This window comes from Acomys minous (assembly GCF_964271855.1).
Source record: "Acomys minous genome assembly, chromosome: 4".
Taxonomy (NCBI): domain Eukaryota; kingdom Metazoa; phylum Chordata; class Mammalia; order Rodentia; family Muridae; genus Acomys; species Acomys minous.
Genome location: NC_140486.1, coordinates 120,786,482 through 120,807,959, shown reverse-complemented (window position 1 = coordinate 120,807,959; position 21,478 = coordinate 120,786,482). Strand labels below are relative to the sequence as shown.

Below are 21,478 nucleotides of genomic sequence, written 5' to 3'. Positions count from 1 at the left end.
AAATAATATGCAGAGAAAGTTGGTGGTTTTCTAAGATGTAACTCGGGTAGCTCTCTTCGCAAACTAATGCTTCCAAACTGGGAATTCCAACATGCTGAGGGATGCTACAGAGATCAAAGGGACAAGTGCCATCTAAAGTTTCATGTAGTACAGAAAAAGGTGGGCTTTTACGTTTTTCCTAACAACAAAAACTGCTGCAGGAAGTCTGGGTTCTTTGTAGGACTGTAACCTTTTACACACCACCGTAACTCTAGGTCTGAGGACACAGTCAATTCCAGAACTTACTTAGCTGTGAACCCTCTCTTAAGGCACATGGATACTTTCTTCAGAATATCTTGTTTTAGGAAAAAAAAATTCTAGTTTGGTTTCTTTTAGAAAAGACCATTGTAAAGCTGGAAGCAGAGAAGCCCTGTCTTAAAAAATGAAGAACACAGGAACACGCGCGTGTCGCTGGTGAGAGGTGGGCATGTGTAAGTTCATATGAGCTGTTCTCTAAGCTACAAAACACCAATCTGAGGGCTCCAGCAAGTACAGCTTTTAAAGAAAAGGAATCTAACACTACATATTACTGTTTACTTTTACTGTTAGGAAAAAGATTTGGGGCTAGAATCAAGAAAAATGGTATATCACACATCACCTGAAGGACTTACCAATATTATCCCCTTACTTCTGTCACCCTTAAAATTCTATTCTCAATTACACTGAGTTTGCATGTTTGAAATCTGGGCTACATTCAGATATCTACTGTCCAATAATTAAATAATAATGAAGGTAAAGGTGAAGGTAAATTCCATACACATGTCAGGGACTTTACGCAGAACTTCAGTTGATGGAGAGGCAATAGAAGCAAGGAAGTCATCCACTTGCTTTAAAAACAGGGCATTGTGAAGCGTTTCCAGAGGACAGATGGATGGGACCATGGAATACAGCTCAAAGCCTATGAGAGAAGAAACAAAGAACGCAAGAGTAAGACTACTTAAAAACTCAATCATTACAAAGGAAGGCAACTTACTTAGGACTGGAAAGTTCAGGTTTGTACATGCAAACACACAAACTCCTTCAAGTCATGACACCATATGCTATGCAACATGGAACCAAAACAAGATATGAGCACGGTCACTTTAACTGTAGTCAGACAGTAAAGCATGCACACAGTCCTTCAATGGTGGTAAGACCTGAGAGTAACAAAGAAGACAACGTGGGGTAGAGGAAGACTCCTTTTCATGTTAGATCTACTTAACAGAGAACTAGCTGACGCCATATTTCCCTGACACCAGGACCTGACAGTATCTTGGTAATACCTACTTGAACAACTAAGTAGTAATGAAGGTAAATTCTGACACAAATTTCAGGACTTAATTGTGTAGCTGATGTGGAGCACAGATTATAAATTTTTCCTAAGGCAAATAATACTCTAACATGTCCGTGAGCAACCCTTCCTCAATCAGACTGCACTGAATAGTCTGAAATATACTTTTACTGAACACCAAGTAAAAAGCAATACAAAGTGCAAGTATATCCATGTTTAACAATTGCACAGGCATACACATTTCATGACGAGGCATGCAGCGAGGTGTTAATATAATCAGCGACTCAAAAGCATATATGCATACAAATTATTTTTCTAAAATAAAAATATTAGCTCTTCATTTTTAAGAATAAAATTACCCATTTAAACTTTATTTACCTGAATGGCTTTAAAAATTCATATACTTAAAAAATAACAAGTATTTCCCAAAATTCAAACTAAGTCTTCCCTGAAGAAATACTTCCAATACTCAAAATACATAAAGCAGAGTATTATTAGTTAAAAAATAAAAATCTTCTAAATTCAGACTGCAAAATAGACTCGTTTCAACATTATGAGATTGTATGCTTATTGGATATATTTAAAATTTGGGAGGAACTCAAGAATTGCTGGAATTCTCAGTTGGAACAAGGGAACTTTAAAAAATGGAATTGAATGTTGTTATGAAAATAACCAAAGGATTAATAAAATTAATGTTTGATTTACAGGTGCAAAACGAAGCATGTCAGACCATTTCATGTAATGTTAAACAAAAGGAAACAGAAGCAATGCTGAAATATCTCCCTCATCCCCTGCAGCAGCTAGAGCATGGAGCAGCTCACTCAGCACTAGGAATGAAGCTCTACAATTCCTTTTCTTCTTAAACACAAATGGTTCATGCAAATAAGCACAAATCCTTTCTTTGCAGTGCTTTAAACAATATGCCTTCCTCCTTTCTCAGGGTGCCCAGGGTCTTTTGTGATAGCTCCTTTCATTTGCCTGCTGAATTTCAAAACAGCAAAGGAGGCCTGATCAAATTGCTCTAGACTATACACTCTTGTCATTTGTCTTAAATCAGCTCTTAATGTACAACGAAAGGGTTAGTGCAGCATTCAGAAGCCACCCTGCTGACATGTTTGGAAGCTATGGAAACATACCACTGGAGCCTAGAAATTCCACAGAGGAAGCGGAGCAGCACCTAGAGAGGTATAGGTATTCTGCACAGAGGCCCAGAAAATAAGGTAAAGCAGGGTCAGAAGATACTTGTTTCACCACATTCCTTAACTAAAGACTGTGGGACACAAGCCCAGGATGTGGGTTTAAGACGGAAATAGCACGAAAGCCATGAAGAATAAAAAAACAAAAGGGTCAATGACAATTTACCAAGCAGATAAGACCGAAGAGCAGTAAAGAAAACAAAGTATCGAAAAATCCAGAAAGGATATTTCTAGAATTGAAAGGAATATATTTCTATGCACCAAGCTGTGTAATGTGCAGAAAAACCGCATTTAAGAGAAGAAGCCTAAACCAAAGGAATATAAAATTACTCTTATTTTCTATTAAATTGAATTACTATTACTACCACCACCACCACCACCACCACCACCACCACCACCACCACCACTCCACTCCTACTACTACTTTTAACTTAGTTAAACATGAACTTTCCCAATCCTCAGTGCTTTTGTGAAAGCACAAGCACCTTACAAGCTGATACCTCCTCCTGCAGGGCTTTCTTAAGGACTTCTCCTTTTCTTCTAGAAAGTTACTAAGTATGTGTTATCTTTAGAAGTAATAGCTGAACCAAATTAGAATGAGTTGAATTCTTAAACTTCATAAAAGTAAGGTTCTGAAAGACTTATTTGCTGTTAAATTAAAAAAAAGAAATTCCAGGATTAAAAGTATCTTCATTACAAGTGAAAGCAAAAGCCTATGTGGGATTTGAAAACCATCAGTAAGCCAGGCATGGTGGCTTATATCTAACCTAAGCAATGGGAAGGCTAAAGCAGGATGATTGTGCAAGTCTGAAGCCAATCTGGTTCGCATGGTAAATGCTAGGCTAGCCTGACTACAATATCAGAGCCTGTCTCATGCAAAGCAAAACACCTCCCAAACACAAAACATCAGTAGATCCTCCGTGCCTCTGGCTGTCACACCCAACACCAACTAGGTTTCTAACAGTCACAGACAGGCTCTTATCCAGCCCCAGGCTAACGGAACCTGAGTATAATTGATTGAGTTTCTGGATTTTAACTTCAGTTTCTTTTTACCAGGAATTTTCCAAATTTTAAGAAAAAGCAAAGGCAGAAGAAAGAAATGACTGCTGGGAAACAGTAAAGCATCTAGCCCCAAGGACAAGCTGATCCTGGAAAGCCTCTGAAGCGGCCCACACTACACCCAGTACTGTTTCAGCCAGCCAACCAGATGTCTGCTGTACAGCGACCCTCTCAACGGCTGGCTCCCAAGACCTTTCAGAGACACGTCTCACTGGATTCTTTGATGTGGGTTGCTTTGTATTTTTGTTGAATATCTCAATAAAACAATGTGATCAGAAAAAGAATTAGAAAAAATTTAAGTATTAAGAATTAAGAAAGAGTAATTGTATTTTTAAAAAATCGTATAAACTGATCACGTAAGAAATTAGAATTTTCAGGTGTTAATTTGGAATTGAAACTCATCATTACTGTGGTCATTAGATAATTTGACAAGTAATGTTCAATTATTGTGGAAATTACAGCAGGAAAGGGAGCAAGACAGTATCAGTAGTTTGGTAAATAAGTTGGAATTGTATGCCAACTAAAATTAAAGATTGATAAATAAATGATACTGTGAATCCCACATTTTGAAATAAAAGAAAAATTAAAAAGGGATGAAGCAGGGAGTATCTTTTAAAATAAAAAGCAAACGTACCATTGGTTGGGTGTCGAGCAAATGAGATAGAAAACCTTTTAACAGCAGAACCGCGTGTGGCGTCTGAGAAAGAGAAAAACAGGTACCTCAAGTTCACAGCTGCCAAAAGAACACTTACAACAGAGGGGAAAACAAACATGTGAAGAAGTCAGAATAAGGTGACATGCAGAGGGGACAATGAGAGAAAGCCAAAGACCGGTTAAAAAGCAGTATACTGGCTTGATGGTGCAGGCAAAATGTTTAATGAAATATACAAAGGAAAGAAAAGCAAGATGACCTGGCAATTCCAGTAAGTCTATGTTTTGCTGATTAAAGTAAATTTGTACAGATAAGAGCACATGTTTTAAACAATGCTAATCTTGAAAGAGCTAAAAACACCCCTCCTATAAAAAGGGACATTTTTTAGGAGTCTGGAAGACATTCTGAACATCAAAACATAAACACTGAAGTCATATTATCAGAAATCCTAAAATGTTCACATGCTACTTTATTTTTATAAAATGACTATCAATATATTTTCTCTTACTAAAAAACATTCCATTCACTTCTATGCTAGTTTGTTGATATTAATAAACAAATGAGTGTTAACAGTGGACAAAAATTTAAATACTAAGAGAAATTTATTCGTCATAATCTATACTTTCATTCGATTAAAATAATGATGAGGTCTTAAATCATCTGTTTTAACAAACCATTCAGTGTACATGTACTCTACATCTAACTGCTGTTGCATGAAAAACCTGGACCTCGGATGTGGATCCCAGAGAGCCCTGCCTGCCATTTAGGAGCATGTTGGAGCTCCACTGCAGTCGGTGGTCTCAGACTTGCTTGTGAGCAACCCTGCTCATGAGTGTATGCATGTGTGTAGGTATGAATCTGTGTGTGCGTGTGTGCACATACCATCTATGCAGCCAGAAGAGGTCAGCTTTTTACGATGAGTACGAGCATAATCCTGTAGGTTAGGTGCACTTGAAGAACCCCCGAGCACTGAGGTGCTAAACAGGCCCGCACAGTGAGACCCTGATGGGAGTTAGAGAAGATACATACAGCAACGGGTGTTCTTCCATTCACATTGGGAATTCATGCAGCATGCAATCAACATGGCTCTTACCAATGCACAGGCAGCCTGTGGCAGTGCCTTGAGCAGATTCACAATACGCTTGTAACATTCTAGTGATACCTATTTGAATTCAGTGCTTCTACTAGCCACCATTCTTCATCACAAATACAAATGGAATAATTTAGTACTGGATAAAATGTCTTCTTTGAAAAATAATATGCCAATATAATAATCAAACATGTACATGCTTAAAGTACCAGAATTACCACCATAAAAATTAATTTAGGAACAGAATAGACTCTTACAGAAAACCTGTAAGAGTTTATATGCATCATATGATATATATGATATATATATATGATATAAATGCCATTTAGCAAAAAGTAAGTCATATTAAATATTTTTATTATACACCTGAGAAATGAATAATCTTTCCTGATGCCACTAAATTAAGAATTATCATACTTTATGAAAAAAACTTATTTGTTATTGAAATAGATAAAAATCATTCCTTTTCAGTCATATAACAAGGAACTTAACAAAGGAAACTTTTAATGAAGGCCCCCAAGGAAATACATCATTGATAAAAACAGTCAGTATATATGAAGGTTTTATTTGTAGCAAAAGTCTTCACACTTAAAAGTGCTCACCACTGAGAAGAATATAAATAATTACTGTCAAATATATGACGTTATCATTCAGTGAAAGAGGGTCACGTATGGTCATATAAAGAAAGATACCATAGGAAGATCAAGAGCTCTCAAGAGCAAGCTGGAGGTAATCAACTAAGAAAGAGCCTCACGTACACAGTTACCAGCACAGTTCAGGCACCGCAGATTACAGCACATCTAATTACACTTTGTGTCTATTTAGTTAACCATTTACAGAGAATGATATGCCATTGCGTCCCAGCTCATCATCAACGAGCGTAAGGCCAGTGGGTTGAGATAAGTACTCGATAATGCTGTCTGCATCTTCCTGAAGAAGCAGCAGTTTGCAATCCAATCAAGAGCAGCACTGCACTGAGTTCCCCAAGAACTTATACTTAGGAAATCTACCTCACCCAGAGAGGGTACTGAAAATCTTTTTGCTTTATTTGCTCATCTGACTTTAATTTTCTTTTTCACTTGTAGCCATCACCCCTTGCTTTATTCATTGGTAATCATCAGCTGATGTTTTTTTTACTTTTCTTTGGAATGTATGATTAATTCATTTTAAATGAATATTATTTTTACAAAGTAAGAAGTTTAATGTCAAAACTGGATCCAGTGACAGTGCTCTGGGTAAATCCTCACATGAAAGTAAGACTACCAAGAGGTGCTGTCCCCCACTGTTTCTTTTGGGCCTATTTAAAGCTGTTATAGTATGCTCTCTCGCTCACTTCCCCCCAACACCCCACACCCATCATTCTGTCTCTGTTCCCCTGGGGTACCTCTCACTCCCCCATTTCCTTATCTCCCACATTTCTACAATGAATCTCTCCATATTCATTTTTTTTTTAAACCTGCAATATTATGGAGTTAGCTTTGACATTTCTAGCTGAGCATGGTGGTGTGTCTTTAATGCCAGCTATGGAGTCAGGTAGATTTCTCTATATTTGCAGCAAGGCCTGCTAAATGGCAAGTTCCAGCACAGCCAGGAATACATAAAGAGATCTTTTATGTATTAAAGGATTAAAATTTTGTCTTTCACACAATAACATCTTTTTATCCTTATTGACTAACAGATTTGTTTTACAGTAGCGAGTATGGAACAAAGAACCACAAACATGCTAGACAAGTGCTCTGCCACTGACTCTCAGCCTAGCCCTCTTATGACTATGAATCTTGGAAGTAAAGTGTTCTTAAGAAATTTAACTAGCATTGAAGTCTCATGGCCATAATCCCAACACTAGGAAGGCTAAAAGTGGAGAGTTCACATGAGTTCAAGGACAAGAGAGAGTATAGACATCTTATTACAAAATAGCATCCCTCCCTCAAAAGAAAGGAGGGGAGGAGGAAAAAAAAAAAAAAAACAGACAAAAAGCCAACACTGGCAATTGGTCACCATACAGTTATTCAAAGGGTCAAACAACAAAGCTAAATACTACTTCCTGTAGTATGAAAACCGTATCTTACATTTTGAGACTTATAATCCTACATTTTGAACTAGTACACACTAAATATAAACTAAAGCATAGCATTTGGTCATGATTTTGCCACTGAAGTTTTATATGTGTGCCTCTCAATGAGCTTCAAGAAGGTATAAATATGATTCCCTTTATACCACATACCTACAGTAGGGTTCTGCTTCTGTTCCACCAGAGTTCTTGGTGTTCTAAGATAGTTGGCATTTTCAGATACAACCTGCACAGAGAAAACAAAGAATGAAACGTACCAGTAAAATTAATTTTGAAATCCATATTTCATATGCAGCCTGTTTCAGACAGACAAAGGTTAATAAGCCATATGATAAATATTAGTAGAAATACTTAAAACACAAAAGATCATGCAAGATCCCCTTCAGAAGGGGAGCCCCTTTCATGAGGTCCTTGCAATGAAGTGGTGCAAAGCAGGCATTCATAATGAAACACAACAGATGAAGGGAAACGATTTACAGATTGATGTGAACTCACTCTCCCTCAAAGGAAGCCCACTGCCCACTTTTAAACAGCTCCTGTATTTATAGGAAAAATAACCACAAACAAAAGGAGTGACAGACAGACACTGTTGAAGTCACCATACAATTTTTGATCCATGCATGGGCATTATCAGAGTAACCTTTAAATATTCAGCCTTAATGGATACCATAATCCCTTTTCCTATAATCAAATGAATTAAATTTCAGAGGAAGTAGCTGAAATTATCAGAAAAAAAAAAATCACAGGATGGCAGACCTTCCATTATAAAACCAGAGTGTTTTAGTTTTAAATGTCATCAAAGAAAGTCCTTCTGAAGTTACTTTAGTGAAAACCATTTTTACAAATTAATGTGTGCTGTTGTGTTTGCAAAACATATTGCACACATCCAGGTAAAGGAATCGTAGAAAGAGCAATCAATTTTAGATATCTGTTGCTAATTAACATAATTTTGAAAATTTTCAAAAATTTCACATTCCCAGCAAATTCCAAATGGAATGAAGCTTCTCAAATAATGAGGGGTATCAAATATTCTTATCATCAAAGTGTATAGATTATGTTTTTTGAAGTTTATAGGACAACTAAGATTTCTTTCTTTTCTAATTTATTTTATTAGCATGGGTAAAATCCAGGAGAATTGGCATTTTTTAAAAAATCTCCTGTATATCTAGAGCTTCCCAGTAAAAGCCCCAAATGCATGGAAAGTAGGTGGTTTCTTTCCATGGAATATTGACCAGCATCGGAGGTACCCTGAGGTACACTCAAATTTAAGCAGAAGGATTTCCTCTGATGTAGACGACAAGGGATTAGATGTCCTCAAAAACAGCTGTTTGTTGCTCTGAATGCAGGAATGAAAAATGTTTAATGAAGTAAAGTTTAAAAACCTGTTGCCATGAGCCAAAAATACTGGATGTGAAAGCCAATGATTTGGGGGAGACAGGGGAAGAGGTGATTTGTTCCCCTGATCTGCGTCTTCGACGCCCAGTACCCACACCACTGGTATAATGCAGCCAAGTGCCAGTGCCCTCTGGGCTAGACACACTCAGGGGGCTCTCTTCCTGGAAGTAAGAAAAAAGGCAAAAAAAAAAAAAAAAAAAAAAAAAAAAAGCAGAGCATGCAAAGTTAGATTCATTAGAGCCAAATGATCAGGAAGAAAAAAAAATACAGTTTATTTGCATTTGCTTATCATTTTTTCCCTCAAAGGCAAATTATTAAATACTCACTTGTAAACCAAATATTTAAAACCCTCAAAAATTATAGAATTGGCATATGGCATCAACAATCATAGAAGATCTTATTACCTTTAGAGACACAAACTATTCTCTACTAGTTGTCTTCCTTAAAATTGGAAAAAGTATAGTATTTCTTTATATGAAAATATTTAAATATAATGTAAAAGATATTTTGGCTTATTTTATGAGATATTAAAAAGATTTTATGTTATTTTTGGTTGGATTTTTTTTCAGTCTAGAACACAAGGGGGTAAAATGAATGCAATGTATAACCAAGAAAAGAAAATGAGTCGGCTACAGTTATAATATTCAGATGTGATCATAGGGACAGACTGTCCTTAAGGATCTGCGCTCACCATCACCGGGAGAGCCGGGAAGGTGCAAGAGGCAAAGCCTGCAGCAAATACTCTCACTTTACACAGTCTAGGTTCAGACAGTGAGGACAAAGTAAAACCTACTTGCAAAAAATGAAGAGAATAGCCCTTTTGTGTGTGTGTGTGTGTGTGTGTGTGTGTATCTTGGCTTTTAGAAAAATAAACTTCTGACATCCATGGAATTGAAGGATGCTGGAAAAAGTCAAATTTTTACTTAAATAACATATCTTATGAGGCATAGAAATAATCTCTTGAAAGCAATTATTTAAAAATTCAGGAGACAAAGGCTTGAAAATATGTACTGTGCTTTAAGAGTTAACCATGTCAACAATTCTATTTGTCATGCTGGTGATATACAGATCTTGTAGAGGGCAGAGGAAAGTGTGTAACTGTGAAATTCCAAAATCTTTGATGGACTAAAAATTCCTTGTTCACCAATACACGAGAAGCAACTTGCCTTCACACTAACGGTGGATTAGATGACATAACCACAAGGAACTTTTGGTTGGTTAGTTTTTTCCTAAAGTTAATGACATCTATCTAAATTTTTTATTAAGTTTTAATAGGACACATGATCACAACGAGTTGGCTTTCCTCTTCTTATTAAATTAACCGTCTATAATTAAGTTGAAATATCATATTAATGCAACACTAACATATAATTTCTTTTATAAAGTTACGATGATATATTTTATAAATAATTTTCTCCCAATCATCCAACTATCAATTATTTTAAAATTCTCAGCACTTGAATTATTGTCATAGATGGGAGAAATGAAAATTCCAAATTATTATGAAATGCTTGAGAATGTTAAACCTAATTATATATACTCCTTACATTTAAACATCAACAGAAAATAGCTGACTTAAGAATTGCTGATTTTTCTCTTGGGAGCTTAACTTCTGACTTCATATGAAGATATTTTTAAAAAAATATATAAGCACTGGCCCCAAGCAATACTAAGAAAATCACCAACAGAAAATAGGTAACTCCAAGTTTAAAGTGTAAAATACTTATAGACACTAAAAATTAATCTAAGCTTTATTTTAACCACGAAACTTTACTTTTATGTTTTTAAAATCTTATTCCATAACTGAGCATAATTGATTTAACTTAATAATAGATCTTAAAACATCATTAAAAATTTTAATGATATCATCAAGTTTTCAAATTCCTAAGTAGATTTCTGCAGCTAGGCTACTAAACCTACAGTGCTACAATATTAGGCATCACTTAACCATCTTGAGTAATTTTTATCTACTCTTATATTAAAATGCTGACACATTAGGCTTTTAATCGAGTTACTTACTGAAGAGCAGCTAAAATGACGGGACAAAAGGGAGTTCAGCAAGGTCTCAGACAAGCTTGAGTGCCAACAGCATTGTGAGAGCGGCACACAGAGCCCAAATCTCAACACTTATCTCTGAGGCCTTTGTTCATTTGCTTTGCAGACTCCCCTATAATCCAGACTGCCCTCATAGTCACTGTGCAGATAAGAGGGGCTGTGAGTCCCTGACCTTCCTGTCTTTACCTGCAGAGTGCTAGGTTCATAGGTAGATGCTACCAGGCCTGGTGTACTTGGTATGTTTTTAACAGCATCTATTTTTTAAATTAATATTTGTGTGAAAAGTAGAAATTGTTGATAAATAAGAATCTATTAGAATTCCTAGCTGTACAATTAAAGTTGTATTTTCTTTTCAGTTTTAACTAACACATAGTTAGCTTGCTCTATAAAAGACACATCCACATGGGCACTCACTTCACTTGTAGTCACCTTCCTGGACCTTGGAAGAGGCGATTTCCTGTGTATATGGATTGGCTCTGATACCATAGGTTTAAAGAGTATTACAGCTCGATCGACTTCATCTCTCTTAGAAGTATGAGGTTCATCATCATCAGTTTTAAGAGACCTTTTGCCTTCATTCTGTAAGGAAAGAATATAAAGCATTTACAGGTCAGAATAAAATGCCTCTCCTGAGCTCGGCGGGATGGGACATGCCAATAATTCCAGCACTCTGCAAACAAGAACTTGAGGCTGCAGAGCTAAGACCTTGTCAACTCTCACAAACAAACAAACAAACAAACAAACTCTAAACACTAATAAAAAGTTTCTGATAAATATGACAGTTGATATAGTTATTATGTAAGTTTTTCCTCAAGTGAATTAATATTCATTTAATTCTTTTTTTTCACATTTTTATTGAAAAATAAAATAATTCATATTACATCTCATTTGCTATCCCATCCCATGCATCCTCCCATTCCTCCCTCCCTCCCTCCCTCCCTCCCTCCCTCCCACTTTCACCCCATTCCCCTCCCCTATGACTGTGACTGAGGGGGACCTCCTCCCTCTGAAGAGACTTCATACCCTAGCATCATACTCCTTTAATTATTATATCATCTTATATAAAAGGTACTGCGACAGCGACAAATTGCTTCAAGAAATATGCATACTATGTGGAAAAGTTAAGTAAAAAATGACAATTATAACCATATAAAGCAAAGTCTTTTGCCAAACATGGAAACAGACGAACAACTCTAAAAGCAACGAGCAACTTATGAGTTTTGTCATATAGGAATGTTATCAAAATGAGCATGAACTAAAGTAGCTCTTGAATTTAAATATTTTAGAATTGGCCAAGCATAGTGGCACACACCTTTAATCCCAGCACTCAGGGAGGCAGAGGAAGGCAGATCTCTGTGAGCTGGAAGGCAGTCTGGTATACAAAACAAGTCTCGGGCAACCAAGCTACACAGAGAAACTCTGTCTCAAAGAAACAAGCAACCCCCAATCTCCGCAAAAAGTTGACTTCTACAGTAAATATTTCTAATAAATGTGAGAATGTATGAAAAACAATCACTTTGTGATCTGTTTAGCATTTTACTGAGTAAATGTAAAAGGTGCTAACAACCCTACATAAATGGAATACAGTCCCAGGTTGTAAGATTCTTATAGCACAGAAGATAGACAAGTTAAGAACTTCTATACTAGCTGTACATAGTGGCACATGCTTTTAATTCCAGCACTTAAGGAGGCAGAGGCAGGCAGATCTCTGAGAGTTGGAAGCCAGCCCGCCTGGTCTACAAATTGAGTCCAGGACAAGAAAGGCTACACAGAGAAACCCTGTTTCAAATCAAAAACAAAAACAAAACTTTATACCAACATCTACCTAAAACAGAAAAGGGAAACTAGGTAACAGTTTTTCAGTAATACAGGAATTTAAAGCACAAGATGAATGAACTAAAAATAAACATAATTCCTTACATTATCAAACTTAGAAATATAACTGTGCCCTAGATAAACCAGAGTACATAAAAACTGCACCAAACTAGGACTGGAGAAATGGCTCAGCAGTTAAAAGCACTGGCTGCTCTTCCAGAGGCTGGTTTGGTCCCCAGCACCCACAGTGGCTCACAACCACCTGGGTCTCCAGTCCCAGGGGATCCGATGCATTCTTCCATCTTTGTGGAGCACCAACAAAAACATAGGGCACAGAAACTCACGCAGGCAAAAACATTTGTGCACATAAAAACAAAAAATTAAATTAGGAAACAAACTTTATCAACCCAAGGGCTATACAGAATATAAGAAAATTTGAAAGTGTCAGTTAGTAATGAAACACTGGAAGACAGTCTTCACCATTATCAAATCTATTCATTTTCAATGTCATTCATAGATGCCATGACCACAGACAGAAACTCAAATGAGGGCCTTCATGATGGCTCAGCATGTAGAGGCACCTGCCATCAAGCCTGAGACACTGAGCTTGACCCCTGAATCCTGAGAGGAATGACAACCAAGTCTCTGACCTCCACACATACACTGTATGTGTGTGCATGCATGTTCCCAATCCCAACATACAACCTAAAAAAGAATTAAAAAAAAAAAAAAGAAAATCCAAATGACTCAATGGCTAAATTATTAGGATACATAATAACATACCGAGTCCTTGAGCTGAAAAACACAAAGCCCACGTTCAATCAAAATCCTAACATGGTACACAGGGCAAGAAAACAAACCATATCTGCTTATGGAGCTGCAAGAGTCTCCTTCTAGCACTATTTGTAGGGCATCCTGATGTTCTAGCATGTTCAGAATCTTCATTCATTTCATAGTACAAAGCAGTTTACTGGATCATACTTCCTTTGGAAACAAATTGTGGACTTGTCACTAAAATTCATGCACTTTTCAAAAAAAAAAATCCTAACATGATCTTTTTGGAAGATTAAGATGATTGTAAAATTTGTATGAAAAATTTAAGAATCTTTAAGTGTTTAAGGTAATCGTGAAGAACAAAAAAGCCAGAGGATTTCACTGGAATTGATCATTAAGTTGCAATAATTAAGACTGTGATGCTGATAGAGACAAAAAGGTCAAAGGAATAATAACAAATAAGAGTTCAAAAATTAACCTACCAAAATACACTGACAAGGCTAAAGAGGGTAAATTACGAGTCTATCAACTTTGCCGAGGACTAAGCCCCTATTTTTATTCAATACAACCATTTGAGTAGAGAGTTATTCAGTAGTTACTCAGCCAGTTTCTACAACACGAAGAAGTAAAAGAGTATCCTGTCAGGTGACTATAGCAGCAAGTAAAGCCTTTCCATGTAATTGTTTGTTTGATACTACTTCTTGCTATGTAGCTCAAGATAGCCCAGGATAGCCCTGACACACGATCACCAGGCCTTAGCCTCTAGAGCATGGATTAAAGGCATACACCACTTCCCAGTGACTTCCACGTCAGTATCCCTTTATTACATCATTATGTATTAGAATATAAGGAAAAAACAACAACAAAAATTATTAAACAAGCTAAACCCAAATGAACCATTGTTGATGTAGATGATAATGTTATTAGTTATGAACTATAATAAACATTGCTATTGTCACATTATTAAAAGCAAAATTGAGTCTCAGTTGAAAACTAGAAGTTATAAAGAGAAAAAGGGAAATGGTGGACATAACTAGAGCCAATGTCACTTTGTAATACTATAACAAAGTCAGTGGAGATCAATAGCAAACTGAGAAATAACTACTGATAGAATTAGAGTACTAGAAGAGAAGTGAGAGGAGTACTGTATCTTACCTCAAGAAAGGAAAATACTTAAAATATAGAGAAAAGTATAAGAAATGCTTGGCCAATAGTTTAGGATGCAAGGTAAGCCTAATGTACTCGTAAGCTAGGCCTCAGAAGTAGAGTAGAGAGTGGTTACAGGGTAATTATTTAAAGAGACAAGGTCTTAGGCAAGTGTTCCAAAACAAGCAAACAAGCAAGCCTGACAGTGTCAGCCTCAGGTACAAAAAGCATTACTTAACAAACAACACATAAAAACCAATTAACTACTTAAAATGAAAGACAACCAGATAAAGTAAGAATCCTGGTCAACAGGATGAAAGAATTCAAAGACAGGAAGAGAAACAGGAAAGATATGAAAGACTACAAATAGCCATTTAAATATATTTATCCTAAATAAGTCAATAATCACAGTAAATGACTGCTGATGACAAATCAAAGAATAAGATACACATATACCACTAAAAAGACTCAGCAAGTATATACATACATATATATGAATATGTATGTAACAATAATAGAAAAAGTGGCCATGAATTTGAAAGGAGGTGGGGGACATGGGATATGATGGAGGGAGGGGATGTGGGAAGAGATGAAGGGAAGAAAGGGAGGAGAAAATGATGCAACAATATTTCAATAATAATAATAATAATAATAATAATAATAATAATAATAATAACAACAACAGTAAGCAGATGCAGTGGCACAAATTTTTAATCCTAGTACTCAGGAAGCAAAAGCAGAGGTAGGCAGATCTGTGAGGTTCAGGCTAGCCTGATCTACATATGGAGTTCTGAGCTAGGTAGGGCAGCATAATGAAGGGTCTGTTGCAAAGAGTTTAGAAACTATACAGATTAAAAAAAAAAATTCTTGCTTCTTACAAGTATGACAAAAAATGCTCAAAACTGTCAGGACAACCCAAAATCCTGTAAAGATATTTTTGTACAGTAAATAGCTAGAAGAACAGTTAGACTAAAAAGGTTCTCTGAGGGCTCTAACAACGTAAGCTACACTGCTATAAAGTTCTGCCTGACTGATCTCTAACAATGGTATTAAACAAAGCATGAGAATACACATTCAAAGACACACAGGCAGTGGACAAACAATAACCATGTGCAGGGCAATGAGGTGAGTCCTAAGTCATTAAAGACAAAAACACATTAAAGGCATTCTCTGACAAGCTGCCATTAAGCCAGTGGCTACTAGGAAAAACCCAGTGTACTTTCTCATAATTAGAATTCGATCAACAAAATTTAGTAATAAAAAAATTAGAAAATAATAATAATGTTAGCTTTCTAAAACATATTCCAGAAAGCACTTAGTCTTAAATACAGTACAGATGAAAATAAAGAACCCATGCCAAGTGATTGGCACAGTGTTCAGTATGAAATTAAGCAGTTTTCAAACAAAAAAAGGAGAAAGCTACAATTACACTTACCCATTCCAAACACAGCTAAAATCCAAACAATCTAAATAAGATAAAAATCTGAAATTTTCTAATAGACATGAACATTTTATTTACTCAGATTATACACATATTTAAATTGTTAAGGATTTATTTATTTTTATTTTATGTGTATTCTGTTATGCCTTTCTGCTTACATGCATGTCTGTGTGCCATGCTATGTGCCTGGTGTTCACAGAGGCCAGAAGCAGGCCTGGAGCTGCAGTTACAGACTTGTGAGCCACATGAGTGCTTGGGTTGTCCCTGCATTCTAGGGAAGAACAGTCAGTGCTCCTGACTGCTGAGCCACCTTCCCAGGGCCTTCAGATTATATTTTTAAAGCTGGAACCCTTTTCCTACTGGTTGATATGAAAATGACTTATAGAGCGAAGGAAAATCTTGCAGAAGACCATGAACATCAGAGGCTGATTAGCTCTGCGCTGAAAGCCCCAAGTTCATTACCTCCCGGGAAGCTGGCCTGTACCCATAGCCGGAGGGCAAGTTCTTATCCTCTTCACAGCCTTTCGCTCCAGGACTAAAGTGTAACTCAACATGAAAGCGCTCTTCTGAGGTGAGATCCTGAAACAAAGGAAAGAACACTTCCATGGTGAGGAACTTCAAGTGTCTGCTTCCCTCTGGTCACACATACAGGCCAAGAGCTCTTACCTTGTTAGGGTCCTCATACAGCATGATAACAATCTGAGTCATGTAGTTGAGTTCATTAACAACGTTTAAATAATCCATAGCTCGTTTCCACTGCTCATCCTTTGAATCCTGAAAAGGGTCGATGGTAAGGAGTTTTCATACCTTTTCGTATGAAAGTCACTTTCATAGCTTACTTATTAAATAGCTTATTTATAATACATATTATATAGTATTCATATAGTATTTTTCATATATATTCATATATAATATATTATATTATTCCTATATAATTCATATATTATATATAGCTATATAATATATAATATGTATTATTATATAGCTTATTTAATATTGAGTGACATGATATATATATCATGTAAATAGAAAAACTATTTTATCATGTATCTGTGAAATTTTAAACTCTAAGAGTAAATTTTTTTCAAGACAATTTCCAAAAGGTAGGAAAAAAAATGTCTTGAAGTATAACATGTGCTACTGACATGTATAAGACAGCTTTTTAATGTAAGTCTGAACATACCTAGCAGAGCGTTATGCCTTATAACACAGAATATTATCTTCAAAGACTACTGCTTCTCTTCCAATATGCTATAGTCCAAGAATACAGAATGTTGTTTAACAAAATAGCCCCTTCTACACTGTAGTGACTGTCAAATAGCATGAGGAGATATACGTAAACTCAACTGATCTTATCACCTCTTTCATCATTTCTCCATCTTACTTTAGAGAACCAATGGTCTTCACACATGTAATCAGGGCACCAGAGTTGAACGGAATCATGAGAGAATGAGAGCCCCCAAGACAGAAAGCTGTGCCTGAACAGAGGAGACTACTCAAAGCACAGGGTCTGTGTGACATCAGCAAGGCCTATGTAAACCTTCTGAACATCACAGGAAAGCTTTCTTCATTGTCCGTATATAGCAAACATTACAAATAAGTAGACACTCAGCAGTTTTCTAGTATATAATCAGGGTGTACACTAGTTTTCTAGTTTGAAATACTGTGACAATTAGCACAGACTGCCCCCTATTCTAAAAGAACAGAATTATGAAACACCATGCTGACTGGTCTCTTTTCTGCTCCAGTATACACTTCCTTTTTATTTCAGATAAGACAGATCTCAAAATTACGGCAATGATGTAGAATGAAAAGTCACATCTGAATGTGTGCAACGTTGAGGAGGTAAGATTTGCAAAGATATTTCTAATGAAGGAAATCCAAGAACTAGAATTGCTTTTTAGGTGACTAAGTGTCAATCAATAGAGATGATGAGCTTTAATTAAAGAGTATTCATTTCTTTGGGTGAAGAGATGAATTAGGGCTTTGTGGTACTGTATTAAGAATATCACATGATTTCAAAGTTGCAATTAGAGACTTTTCCATGTCTACCCCAGTGAACAAAGAAAATTAAATAATATTTAGTAATATCGTCTTACTATATAATTAAGATGGAAGAGGCCACAATAGTATACTGTTATTAAAGCCTCCAGAGCATTTTAATAATTTTTTTGCATAACAAACCTTCAAAACCATTCATTTTTACATAGTTCATTCTGAGTAATCCAAAATTTCAACTGAGAAGAGACTAGTGAAGGTCTTGGTATATGACTTATAAATCCTTACAGTCATAGAAGGTTTTGGATAATGAATTATCCAACAAGCTGTAGTTTCACTACAGTGTCCTCCTCCACATACATACACAAAGACGCCACTTTAACTATTTGTTGTCTTCTTTCTGGAGGTAGTGACTGACTGAACCCAAGTCTCACACATGCTAGACAAACAATGTACAATTGACCTACAGCCCAAGCCCTCTGTCCAGGGGCTAGAGGTTTCTAGCCAGATCATGTGAGGCCAGCGCCTCTGGTTCTTCATAGCAGTAGAGATGGACAGTCCACTGACTCTAAGCCAACCGTTTCATTCGGCCTGTATCCAGCCATAAGCCTCTTCTACTAGCACAGTCTTCCTTACCATGGTGGACTATACCCTTTCAAGACGTAAGTCAAAATAAACCTCTCCTTTCTTAAGTTAGTCAGGGGCTCTGTTGGAACAATTGCATGGCACAGGCTGGCATTAAACTTGTGGCTCTGGCTGGGATCACAGATGTCAGTGATCTTGTCAGTTCATCTCTGAAAGAAGGTAGACATGTCTCTATTCCCCAAACCTACCAAAATGCTTAGTACAGGCTAGTATACTCTCATGAAAATATAGCAAATTACCACAATTAATAGTAAAAAAACAAAACAATCAGTGATTTGAGTACAAACTCTGAAGCGAAGTATTTGTCAGTTAGACTGGAACAGCCTGTACTCACATCGCATAAGGCACCATAGCGAAGAATGGACAGTAAGGAATGCACATGACTTTCACTGGTAAAATATAATCTGGTACGAACATGGCGTTCAGGAGACAGAACACCTCTAGAATACCTAGAGTTAAGAAGCAGATAGATTGAAAATATAACCACATAATCAAAAGCATACCACACATACAAACAATTTTATAAATGGAATTTAATCTTACTAGAAGCAAGGCCCCATAATAAGAAAGTCTCTCAGTCTTCAAACTACAACTGGAAATCACATAGATACTCCTTTAATTAGAACAAACTAGGCCCTCTGAGAATAGTTAAAAACAAAACCTACCAAACAATCAAACAAAATGCACACACACAAACACACACACACACACACACACACACACACACACACACACACACACACGCACACACGCACACACACACAAACACAGCATTATTTAAGTGCACTGGAAACAGATCAGTTTAGTTCTTCTAGTAGCAAAGCGAGATACTCAAAGACTATAATGCTGCCCAATGTGGCTCACACTAATCAGAACAGTTAATTAATGAAAATTATCTTCCTATCCCCGTTCCCTTGGTTTTCCTCACACTGGCCCAAACAAAACCTTGGTTGAGCTTCGGGTATGTGACTATAAAACCAGAACATGGGTAAAGACTCGATGATAATATTGACGTCAGCTGGCATAACTGAGACACACTATCTCAGGGCCGCTGGTCAGTGAGAGAGCTAGTGCCTATGACATGTCTAAGGCCTCAGCATTCCCCTGCCACAGCCCCAAGGGAGTACTAGGGGGAAGTAATTAACAGGAATGCCTATGCAATCCTACGTCTGTAATACAAAGTGACACACTCTTGATTTCTGCATAAACCAACAAGGACTTTGGATGTGAAATGCACACAAATAGACGCCTATACATGTGAACAGCTGCTACAGTCTTACACAGGATGGAGTTTATTGACAGTGTCATCATCTTGTGTCCTCTGAAGATCAGATCGAATTTTTCTAACTAGAGGAGTGCAGTAGCCTTTGGCGATCTCCAGTTTTTCAGCTTTAGTTATACCATATTCCTGAGGAGAGTTAGAAATATTGTTAAATTAGAAAAGCTGTAACAAGCAATTCTACTCCTGAGGTAAAGAACTATCATAAGGTGCAAATGTTTTAATAAAGCTTTCAAAAATAGGCAACTCTTGGTTTGCATATTTTGCAACTACAAATATATTCTTTTCAAGCTAGTATGTGTAATTAGAAGAAAGTTCTGGTGGAATTGAAAGTGCAGTTGAGTACTGAAAAGGGAAGGGGGTGATGGATGAACACAAACTTTATGACTAATCTTCCAGTTCATCAGAAGGTTTAAAATATGAAAAAAAAATTTTAAGACAAAAATTTGAGGTCAGAGATTTTTAAACTAAACATACAGGTAATTACTATTAATTCAAAATGCATAACAGATTTTTCAAAAAAGCTAGTAGTGGTAGTGTGTGTCTTTAATCCCAACAGTTGGGAGGCAGAGGCAGGTCGTGGGTCTCTGTGAGTTCTAGGCCAGCCTGATCAACACAGAGTTCCAGAGCAGCTCAGACCACCATATAGTGAGGTCCAGTCTCAAGAAGAAAAGCCTTTGTCTAATATTATTCTTAAAGTTTTTTTTAATTAATTGTAATCAAAGATGTGAAAAAATTAAAAATAAGGGAAAATTTGTTTTGAAATTTGATTTAGCAAGTTGTAAGTAATTGGAAACTTTTGTCCACTGCTAACCTTGGTAAAAAATAGTTTGAGCCCCGGAGTTCCAGGTGTGTTAAATACATAAAAAGGGAGTGAAAGAAATGGAAAGAACCTAGTTTTCCAAATAAAAAGCCTGGTAAGTTAGGTTCCGTTCATACCAATCAACTAATCAAGGAAAGACCGAAAATTCTGAACACTAACATACTTTTCTCTTAGTTGCAAACTTAGAGCAACTATTTTGTCACTATATTTTCTAGATTTACAACAATGCCAAAGGTGTCTGCCTCTGTGTGTATGCTAGTTAGTATTAGTTTTTCTCTTCAAGACAGTAAAATTTTTGTTCACACTGTTGAAATTAGCTAAAATAACTCTTTGCTGACATGAAAGTATCCCAAAGCCTTGTGCAGTGTAGGCAAGTATACTATCGCTGAACTATATGCCCAGGCTGTGAAAATACTTACATGGGACCACAATTAACATTTTCATTCACTTCCCACACACTTCCCTAGCATGGTGCTAGTAGGTACACAGTTGTGTGCAATAAAAATTTGCTAATTCATTTATTCCATACTGCTTCCAGTTCTGTCGGCAAATTATTATTCAATTAAAAAGATCAATCACCACATCCTTAATTCAGCAAAACTAGTCTGTATTATACATATTACAATAAACTGGGCTAATATACATAACCAAGCATAAATCCTAACATAAACTATGAGCTCTGGGTCGCCATGATATGTTAGTGTGACTGTGACCATGATGCTACTCCAGT

General features: G+C 36.5%; 1 protein-coding gene across 13 annotated transcripts in view; it reads right to left on the bottom strand.

Moving 5' to 3' along the window:
• Window positions 1-21,478, bottom strand: part of PPIP5K2 (diphosphoinositol pentakisphosphate kinase 2) — a 62,272-nt gene that overhangs the window by 8,230 nt on the left and 32,564 nt on the right. For 2 of the 13 annotated variants that reach the window (XM_084779001.1, XM_084779006.1), the window contains exons 20-29: window positions 19,927-20,054; window positions 18,981-19,095; window positions 16,670-16,777; window positions 16,466-16,582; window positions 11,242-11,406; window positions 8,760-8,933; window positions 7,531-7,603; window positions 5,099-5,218; window positions 4,199-4,261; window positions 797-937 (exon numbers count right to left, since the gene is read on the bottom strand). In XM_084779001.1, the coding sequence (XP_084635127.1) occupies window positions 797-937; window positions 4,199-4,261; window positions 5,099-5,218; window positions 7,531-7,603; window positions 8,760-8,933; window positions 11,242-11,406; window positions 16,466-16,582; window positions 16,670-16,777; window positions 18,981-19,095; window positions 19,927-20,054 (1,204 nt within the window). The remainder of the gene's footprint in view (window positions 1-796; window positions 938-4,198; window positions 4,262-5,098; window positions 5,219-7,530; window positions 7,604-8,759; window positions 8,934-11,241; window positions 11,407-16,465; window positions 16,583-16,669; window positions 16,778-18,980; window positions 19,096-19,926; window positions 20,055-21,478) is intronic. The other 11 variants (XM_084779009.1, XM_084779010.1, XM_084779011.1 and 8 more) reach the window with 7 other exon arrangements.